The sequence below is a fragment of the Rosa chinensis genome, chromosome 6, assembly GCF_002994745.2.
Source record: "Rosa chinensis cultivar Old Blush chromosome 6, RchiOBHm-V2, whole genome shotgun sequence".
In the NCBI taxonomy this organism is placed as follows: domain Eukaryota; kingdom Viridiplantae; phylum Streptophyta; class Magnoliopsida; order Rosales; family Rosaceae; genus Rosa; species Rosa chinensis.
In genome coordinates this window covers 36,242,655-36,253,249 of record NC_037093.1, presented here as the reverse complement: position 1 = coordinate 36,253,249, position 10,595 = coordinate 36,242,655, and the positions used below count along the sequence as shown (strand labels likewise).

Here is a 10,595-nt window from a genome sequence, read left to right as displayed (position 1 = left end):
CATATTGTGTGCCTTTGTCAAAGCAACTGACGGAGAGGGAATCAAGGAATCAGTGATTACCATCAATCAGCACAATTATAGATCAATCAGTATTCAATGTATTTAATGTAATTAATGTTTCCGTTGTAACTCTATCCCTATATAAAGGGACTACGAAATGAAATGAGTAGACCAATTCCAATCCATTTTTACTTTAACAGAAATGTATTTGTTCCTCAGAGGCCTTTAATACGTTATGTAAGCAAGACTCATTACCAAAATGAATTATTTAATTATATTTTTCTAATTTTAAAACTATTAGTCTATTACCATACTTGGTTGAGAACAAAAAATTATAGAGAATGTAATAAAGAAACTGTTGGAATATCGAAAGAAAAAATCATGAAAAATAATAGAGTTCAGAGTTTGGGTCCCTATAATAGAGATTTTAGAAAGAAACAGTGGAGCAGGAGTGCAGGACCAATGACAAGAACAACTTCCAGTAAACACCACAAAACCATAACCCAGAAAATAGTTGAAATCCAAACAAATCAATTCAAATCACAGTAGATGGTTCTTTGTACATCCTTAACAAAGAACTTTGGCAGAGGAGATTTCTGTCAAACTTTGGGCAAAGAAGTTCATCAACTACCCAAATTTTGCAAAATGCCATGAATTATATTCAAATTCTGCAGTATTACGTCCTCAGTTGTCTTTCACTGAAACTTATAAGTAGGAAGAATCACGATCTGTCAATTTGAGACACAGAAGAAGGTGGACTCTTTCATACTATGTAGCCAAGAGACATTCGAGGGCAAGATGAAGAAGAGCGGCACGAGGGAGGAATAAGAGTGATGAGAGGAAGAAGAAGAGCACTGTCAACATAGGTGAGAGATGAGCGCACTTAGCGATGGAGAGAAAACGGTGTCAGTTGAGGTTCAACTTTTTGGTACCCTTAGCATGGGCTACTTAGCGAGGTGATTTTGGAAAAAAGGGTACAAGATAGTACCATTTATCTTTGCACCGCATCACACCAAACGTGACTCAACCACTTGAGTAAGAATAACTCAGCTAGTACCACTTAACACTGCAAAACAAACGGGCCCCAAGTGAGCAGCTCTGTATCTATTAAGGCACTGCAACAAACATTTCGCACTGCGTCAATAGTTGCCATTTGGTGAGGGTTTGTATATTTTCAGACAGTACACTTCAAGAGGGATTAAACTTACCAGATCAAGGTTTTTAGTCAATGAAATCAGTAAATTGAGGATTAATATCACCTCCCTAGTCGGGAATTTTCTACGAAATTTTAAAACTACAAATACACTACCCCATATTCCCTTTCTGCATATTTGAGACTTTATTTCCTGTATTCATCATGTGCACCAAAGATTTGGGTTCAAAGACATGATACACATGCTATACATAAGAATATGTATAGAAACAAACCAACCAAAGATCTGCCTGTGACCATGCAAAATGCAGAATGCAAACTATACCACCGTCCATTATCAGATCCCACAAACATCTGTGAGTAGTAGAAAAGGAAGATGGAGAGGAAGGAGGAAGAAGCAAACATTACATATTTTCATTATATTGTCCATGAGAGAGGGAGAGAGATGAAGGAGAGGAGGAGAGGGAGATGGGGGAGGTAAAGGAGAGGAAGGAGAGAGAAGAGGAAGAATGTGAGGAGACAATTTACAAGACTAGCAGATCAACCAATTGAGTGGAACATAAATGGCTATGGATTGAAAATACAACAGGGATGGCTCGATTAGCCCGAATTACAAGAGATATACACTAAGAAATCCCTCTTCTAAACTAAAAAGGTATGTTTTCCCTATTCCTATGCTTCAAAACTTGGTGTCTTCTCAGAATGAAACCTACCCCAGTCAGTTAGGAACCTAAATAAATGATTTGATACAAGCACTAAAGATAAATAAGACCATAAATGATCAAAAAGCAGATCCCACCAATTCATTCGCAATCTGAAACTCCATATAAAGAAAAGAGAAAGCAAAGACCGTCAGCTCCACAAATATTTTTCCAATTATGAGGCCTTACCCCCATTATGCAGAAACCTCCTCCCTGTTATTTCCGCAACTATAACATTATCATATTGCCTGTAACTGTGAAAAGGAGATCCGGATAATTGACCCACCAAGCGAGGTAGCATGCTTGCACACAAGGGCTTCAGTGGCCTGCTCCTCAGTTTCAAACAGAACTAAGGCCTGCTTCTTCCCGTTCATCTCAAAAAGCTTTGTGTTGACAATGGTACCAATATCCTCTAGGTGGGCCACAATCTCATCTTCAGCGACTTCTTGTGGAAGAGAGGACAAGTGGATCATCTTTGTAGGTGAGCAGCAATAGCGGTAGTTCTTTGCAGCATTACGGTTGAAGCGGTTGAGATTTGAATTCATGTATTCATGAGTGTCGGCACCCTGAGTTATATTTGGATGCTTTGAGAAGTTAACCTCCAATCGCTTCCCAAACAGGATTGCACCCTATATCACATATTTGAAAAAAGTATTGGTACTGTATGAGTTCAAGAAACTAAGTCTAACATTAACAACAAATAATGTGGTATAGAGATATTATGCTTCCTCCAGAATAATATGGGCCAATATCCAATATCCAACCAAAATGACAAATCCCACTTCCATTATTCCATATCTTCCAGCTTGCATTTTTGTGAGTCTCACAACAACTGAACTTTTTAGATCTGTTTACTTTCAAACCCCCATATTCCATAGAAATCCCAACTATAATCAAACTTCCAGATAAAAACCCAAAGGTAACTGCTCGTTTCCAGGAATAAAAAAATAAAAAAATTGTATGCTCAGCAAATTACAAATGTGAAACCTCGTACCCCTTGTTTACCAACTCATAACCCCACCTCTAAATGAAACTCCTTTGCACAATCAACTGACAACGCATAAAGAGCCAGCCCATTTAAAAGAGTGGCAGTGGATGACCACTCGGAAGTCAAGCTTCATCCTATAGACTAACCAAAAGATTGACAGAAAAATCACTCACATAAGTGGTTTCATTCCTAATGAGATTGGCATGCAATCACAGTGAAGTGAGAATCATAATCTCCTATAACATCACAAAAAGAAACATTATCCTACATAGAAAAGAGAAGTTTGAACTACCTTTAAAAAGTGTACTGCCAGTTCAGCCTGGAAGCCATCACCCATCTGGACTAGTGCATGATCTGGTTTGTTCCGAAGAAGCTTAATTCTCACAATGTTTCCATAAATGGAGAACAGGTTAAAAAGCTTATCTTCATCTATTCTCTGAAAAGAAAAGTGCAGACCATGTCACATCAAAATCATAAGCGCTAGATAAGAGCATGAGGAAGGAAAGAGGAGGCACTTACATCGGGATTCAAGTTTGACACAAGGACCGTACACCTGTCATTTGTCCCACTTATACCAGGAGGCAAACCTCCACCAAAGGCAGCAGCAATCGCAGCCGCGTTAGCCATCTAGAGTCAAGGGGGAAAAAGAAGTCAACTGTATAATTTTGCAAATCTTTATTGTAAATAGACAAACAATTAAGGTGCCACATGTTTATGCAAACAATCTGATAGAGTAGAAGCTTTCATTTTCACTATTTCAGCTGAAAGTAATAAACCCTCCAATATCATCTAGTCCTAGCGTTCCTTGAACGGAACTCTTACTAGTTGTGAACTCGTGATTGCCTAGAAGCAGTATACAAGGCATTATAAGGATCAATATAGAACAAGACCATCCCCAGCCCATCCCGAAGAAAATAAACACATGCACTGAAAATGACCCAAACACGAGCTAGCAGACATACACATCCGGCACCAAGGATTTAAATTTTACTATTTTGAAAAGGAAAAAAAAAAAAATCTAAACTCTTGACAAGTTAAATATTTCATAAAAAGTGCAGGTTACGTGCTCCAGCTCAGGATTATCTCATGCACATCTAAGATGAAGTGAACGCTACCCACCTGTGGGAATCCAACTGAAACACAAAACCATGTACATGTCAGTAGGTGATCTAGATCACAAAGCTGCAATAAATAAAATATTTCTTAGACAAAGCACCTGCCCTGGCTCCAGTAGCTTGAAGGCCATACATGCCTCCTGAATCACCATATCCAGGCTGTAACACAAAAAAGAACAGAGAATTAAAAAAATTAGATATCCTACAGATCACTAGAGAAGAAATAACACATGAACTAGAAGACAGAACAATGCGCAGCTGAACGCACTTGTGGGGATTTTCCTTTCTGTTCCGAAGGCAAATTTGGATTTGTGAAATCCCTGGGAAAGAGAGGAAAGAAAAAAAAATGATTCAGCACTAACAGCAAGGAAGGGTCAAGAAAAGAGATAAGTTGTAACCATTAGGTTCCAACCCACCTTGAACGCTCATTATTGTAGTTCACTTGCAACTCATCAAGGCTGGACATGAATAAGAAAATTGAATAAATTAACATCTGATCTATATCCATATACAAATGCAAATTACATTATAACCATGGAAAGGTTGAAACATACTTTGAGAACTGAATGTCCAGCTGACAACAACCATCGTAAATATTGCGTCCCTATAAAGAGCAGATGCATTAAGCCATGCTCAACAATTAATAGACAACCAGGATGCAGACCTTAGGAAAAGCCTCTTATCCAAGCTGAAAGGAAATACGGATGTTGAAATAATACCTGCAGTGCAGTTCTAGCTGCAACGGCACTTTGGCGAGACTGATACTGAATGAGGGCCTGAAAACCTACATAGTTTCACAAACAGGATGGAAAAGATTTTACAGTTCAGAAAAAGATGCTGTATTCATCAGTTAAGAACTGTGTATTTTCTGGAATGCAAAGCACATATATCACAAATAGAAATTCAAGCATTTTGGATTTCCTAAGTTGTTTATAAGTAGTGAACAACCACTAATCTTCAATGGGCACATGACCTTTACCTCATAAACAAGCACATATGCATCTGGCTAAGGACCAAGAGTAAACTCGATAGTTGTAATCTACAATGAAAGAGGTATAGACTGAGATAGAAAGAGAAAGAAAACTGTAGATGCTGACCAGCTGACTTCTGGAACGTGACAATCTTCTCTACAAATCCATGAGGAAAAAATACTTGATGCAGCACTTCCACTGTTATAGGATATAGCATGTGGTGGACTGTAACTAAGAGAATTCGGTTTGGCTGTGCATCCCCCGAGAGTGCCCGACAGCAGACCAGCATAGAGACAGACGAGAGAGGAGAATGAATAAAGAAGTACAGATAGAGAGAGAAAAATTGAAAATAATAATGAAAATAATATTTCTTCTATAATGATAATGAAGACAAATCCTATTATCTGGTTCTTATAAGTCCAGATGCAGATGAGGCACTGGCATTACAAATTACAAAAATAAAAATAAAAAGCAAAAACTTAATGCTGCCTTCAGAAGCATGCTAATCCCATTTCTTAGCATGTAAGTAATTTATACCGAGTTTTCCTAGACCTCCCTGGAAAACATTCGGCAAGACACTACATACTCCATAATATTAAAGAAACTAAACAAACACAGAAGCCTTCACAAAAAGAACTGAATGTAAATAATAGGCCTTCAAAGAAAGCACAATACAGAAGGTAGAACATTAGGATAAACTGAACAATAACTCAACATGAAATGTAAGCTCTAAGCACTTATATCTATATAATCCTCTTACTTCTCCCTAGCTAGTAAGGGGGTGCTTCTGCTGATTAAATAGACTTTTCGACCTGTATTTTGATGGGACATCCTACCGAGTAACATTTGCTATGTCATTTTTGAAGTTTTTTCCCTCTCAATGTCAGTCTAAATAACTGTTAATATTGCCAACCCACTGATGAAAGAGCCATTGATCAATGATAAGCAATTGATTAATATAGGTCTATTTCCTCTATTCACTCGATTACACATGTAAATGTAGATCCATTAGAAACATTACCATATACCTGAGGAAATCTATCCTACCAATATTAAGTATTCAGATGAATATATATATATATATATATATATATATATATATATATATCCTCTGTCTATATTAGAAGGAATTTAATACATGATTACAATTGACATCCTGAATCAGAAAAATATAATACTAGACTTCTACAACAGCTAAATATTATAGTTCCACAGCATATGCTAACAAACAGCAAAGTGGTAAACAGTATTAATACCAGATGAAGGTACTGCAATTTAAAATTTAAATCCTTACAACACCTTCAAACAGAAATATAAGGCCTAAAAGGTACCAACCTCATCTCCTCGTCCTTGAGCATTTTGATACATTGTTGTTAGTTCTTGATGTGATGAGAACTGGACATAAACATTCCTTCCCCTAGATAAGTATAATTAGAGATTAGAAACATGATATTTAGAGTGTGTACACCACAGTGCTCCCAAATAAAATACAAGCAACATCTTTATACCTCACAGCAGGTTGAACATTTGCATAGAATTGCAATGCACTTACTGCAGCAGCAGTATCCTGCATTTGAATAAGAGCCTGCAAATACAGCAGATTTCACATGACACATCAAATATAGGTTTGTCGTAAACTCAAACATAATAGCTGCCTTTAACATGTGCAAATGATATAAAAATAAGACAAAATAAAAATAAAAACCTGGTTTTTTGCACGAAGCATCACAAGCTTAGTTATGACTCCAAAGGGCTGAAATAGCTGAAGCAAATCATTCTGGTACAAAAATAAGCTCCATCAGAAAGTAGATTGATAAAAATGAAAGCAAAATCATCCAAAAGAAATCTACCATATAAACATAAAAATTATAAAACTAATTGGAGAGAAATTCTCTCCAACAGCAGTCACTAAAACATTTTGATGTCATTTCTTCTCCCCGAGTTTGCACTTATCTCCACTTATATAATTTCCTCCTTACTATAGAAGTTTTCATAATTAGCGCACTGCTTCAATTCTGCTTATTCACCCATATGGGACTTTGAGACTTGCTGAATCATTTGTGTAGTCCTACAGATAGATCATTCACCAATATGGGCACATGTCCACTGGGCACAAATGCACATTGCCCAACCATATTGATTCTCTAATTAGTAGAACTTTCAGGCATTGCATATTAGTTTGCAACGACCTGCGAAATCATGTGGTCATATGCGTCTATCAAGCAGAAAAATTGAAGAAAAGAGAATGAAATGCCATTAGACTTATTATCTAATAGAATTTAAGGTGCACGTACAAACTTTTAGGAGAAACATATCTTTTATTAAGAAAAGATTAAAGTACAATAGAGAACAAAGGTCATTTAATGAAACCAAACAGAGACGTGAAGCTAAAGCAGAGTAGCATCCCAATCTAATCAGATACCAGAAGAAATGCCCAGTACCAAACTTTGTCCCACAAGTAATCTACCTCCTCACCCCTAGTTCCCTCAAATATCCTACTATTCAGTTCCTTCCAAACCACCCAAAAACTTTATCATCATGGCACCACTTCCTCTTTCTTCCTCCAAAAGACTTAAACCAGTCACACAAAAAGGCAATTCAAGCAACACAAACAACCCTTTTCACTTTAGACGCTATAGAATTTTTTTGCCGTACAGTCATTGCAATGAGCCAATGAAGCAAAACTTAAGGTACTTTAATTATTTGTTACCACTAGAATATGAAACAATTAATGACCTACATCACACAGCTAAACTTTCTGAAACAGTAAATTATTACACGTGATTTTCGTTCAAGCCCCCAACAGACCCAGCCTCCCTCGTTAAAATTGAATTCCAAGTGCAGGGCTCTCTAGCCGTGGATAGAGGCTGGTCCAAAACATAAATTGTTGGTCCACACCTAAAAATGAATACATTACTATTCTTTAGACTAGTTTACTATCTCCTTTGCTCAGTTCATCTTTATTTGCTAACACAATCAAGTTTACAGCCTTTAGCTTTGTTGGCATAAGACGGTCTAAATGGCTTCCTTTCTAGTTGCTTTTCAATAAAGAACATCTTCTTAACCATAGATGTAGCAACACATAGTAAGGCAACATCTTACAGGACAAGGTCTAACTGTCAATCGTAGCCATCTAATTAAAGATGCGCATACATATTTTTCTGTAATCATTCCTAATGAGGTTGTTATTACATTTTTTGCCCCTACTCAAATCAACAAATTCTGTCAACAAACAAAACCTAAAACTCCCACAATACTGCAATACAAAACTGTAGTGAATCTTAAATTCTGGTGATTCTATATCTACTACTAACATATCAAGCATTGATCTTTCCAAAAAGAATGATGAAAACATTGTCCTATATATTGTAAGTTTATTCGCCTAAACAATGTGTGGTCCCTCTGAAACCAGAAGTAGCTTAGTTCCTCTGACATCCGCCTCTCTCCACCATAAAGCTCCCTAGGAAGGCCATGGGACGTCCCTTAGAATCCCTACTTTAAAAAATTTCACCAATCTATTTGCGAATTTTCTCCCCAAGTTGAATGCCATAGAGCATTCAAAAGATCTCCTTCATCACTTCGGTCACATCAATAAGACAGACAGCACCAGTAAACATAACTGTTCTGATAAGAAAACTAAGAAAAGAAAATAATTCTCATAACTTTTACAGCTAAGCAAGAGTTGCACGCGCCTTTACATATCAATTGACTCAAATGCTTTCGGTCACAATAAATTAAATTTGACCCAATCAAAAGATTTCGATAATCAAACAACTTTCAATAAGCCAGTAAAATAAATCGTAAGCACTTAATAGCCACTCAATCTAGATTTGTATGCACATAGTAAGAGTGCATGGTAGGATAGAAACATACTTCAGAAATTTCATGCCCCACATTCCGAACGTGAATGACTTTGGAAGGTTCTGTCATTGCAGAAGCCCTGCAACAAAACAAAACAAATATTAGCTTTTCAGACAATGCAAGCAAAACCAATTACTTTCTACACCTGATATGCCTAACAATGCACACACATTCTGGGCTCCAAAAACAGAAAAAAAAGATTTAAACTTTTCCTTGTACAGAGGGAAACAGTAAATTCAAGAAAAGAAAAGAAGGAAACTTTGAATTGATTCTGTTAAACAAAGTGTAGCTGACCAATTGACTAAGAGGGTCTGTACAACTCAAAACCCTAAAAAGACCAGTTTGATTGCTGAAAAGAGGTGAAGAAGAGTCAGAGGCGTTTGAGTAACAGATCCCTCCCGGTTAAATATTCCGGGCTGAAAAAGACAAAGTTTGAATCTTTCTCCGCCGAATCGCAGCGTTTGATTCAAATGAAGCCTTATTTAACGAAATTCAAATGCAAAAGTTGAGAGAGAGAGAGAGAAGTTACTTGCCTGAGAGAGAGAGAGAAGAGAGAAGGGGATCGAATGAATGAGAGGGAAGGGAACTCAAGTGAGGAGGAGAAGTGCTTCAGAGACACACAGGGGTGTAGGTGGGTTGAGAGATTGATTGTTTGAGATTCCAATTCACACAAACAAAAAAAAAAAAAACAGAGTACAAAACAAATCTATTTTGCCCTAAAGCTTGGGTTTTTAACACGTGCGAGGCCATTCCCGGGACCACTGGACCAGTCACCAATTATCCAAACTTATAGATTGTCTTTTCTTTTCTTTGGTCATGAACAGTTATCCAAACTTTATATTTGGGCCTCTTATTCGAATTTTGTATAATAATCCAGTCCTCTTAGGGTCAGTTTGGGATTTATGTGCTGTGAGAGAGGAAGCAGAGTTCTGATTTTCTAAGCTTGGATGTCTCCTTCATGTGTATTCGTCTCTATGAGACTCTATCTCTTTAGTAGTCTCTTCACACAAAAAAAAAAACAAAAAAACACAAAATAAATTGTTTAGCATTGAGATACCAGACTGGAAGTAATTAATTAAAAGATAAGCATTTATATCAAATTTTTTTATCCATGGATGGTAGATTGCAACTAATTTAGACCGAAATGGTATTCCACAAATTTCAAATGGTGAATTCCAAAATTTGTAATTGGCTTTATGCGGATCCCACTTTTTTCAATTGCGTTTATCATAATCCCTTTCTAATAATTCACGAAAGGTTGTTTAATAACGTATTAGTTGTTTGATGGGTTAAGCCACCTAATCTTGCAATAATAATGGGCTCTCATTCCTCTTCAAATGAAATATTAAGAAAAGAAAAGAAACTGCAGTGACTATTATCAAAGGAAGTATATATGAAACAAACTGCAGTGGCTATTAACAAAGGAATGATGAAACCCAGGTAGAATAACAACTGCACGAGAAAAAATAACAACTAGCAGAATCATTCAAACATGAAAATGAGGCCAAAACAAATACAAAAGTCGTGCAGGAGCAAATCCTGCTTCATAGAGCAAAATATGAGAAACAAAGACTATGAAGTTGCATATAGTCAATGTTTATTATGAAGAAGAAATCTATTGTACAAAACCAAAAGAGAGAGAAAAAAATCTATAACATTTGGGACAATAAGATAAGCAATCTACACTAGCAAAAATCTACAATCCAGGAAAGAAAAAGAAAAATTGGAAGACACATTTCAAAAGTCCATGCATGAGAATTGAAAGAAAAATGAACTCAAATGCCCAATGATCAAAGCAAACTAATC

The 10,595-nt window shown here is 36.6% G+C and overlaps 1 protein-coding gene across 3 annotated transcripts; it reads right to left on the bottom strand.

The window, feature by feature from the left end:
* Positions 1 to 465: 465 nt before the first annotated feature.
* On the bottom strand, positions 466 to 9,475 carry LOC112171951 (polypyrimidine tract-binding protein homolog 3). 3 transcript variants are annotated; one of them, XR_005801696.1, is made up of 16 exons: positions 9,323 to 9,475; positions 8,802 to 8,868; positions 6,634 to 6,705; positions 6,437 to 6,513; positions 6,264 to 6,345; positions 5,055 to 5,178; positions 4,677 to 4,741; positions 4,512 to 4,561; positions 4,374 to 4,415; positions 4,226 to 4,277; positions 4,059 to 4,116; positions 3,962 to 3,975; positions 3,362 to 3,469; positions 3,135 to 3,278; positions 2,044 to 2,483; positions 466 to 1,066 (listed from the first exon to the last, which is right to left on the bottom strand). XR_005801696.1 is itself a non-coding variant. In XM_024309076.2 (15 exons), the coding sequence occupies exons 2-15, from the start codon at positions 8,856 to 8,858 to the stop codon at positions 2,094 to 2,096; spliced, it is 1,335 nt and encodes a 444-aa protein (XP_024164844.1). In that variant the 5' UTR covers positions 8,859 to 8,868; positions 9,323 to 9,475; the 3' UTR covers positions 1,857 to 2,093. The 3 variants fall into 3 exon arrangements, 1 of the variants encoding a protein (XP_024164844.1); XR_002925197.2 differs by lacking the exon at positions 466 to 1,066 and adding an exon at positions 1,098 to 1,115; XM_024309076.2 differs by lacking the exon at positions 466 to 1,066 and having other exon boundaries at positions 1,857 to 2,483.
* Positions 9,476 to 10,595: the final 1,120 nt, after the last annotated feature.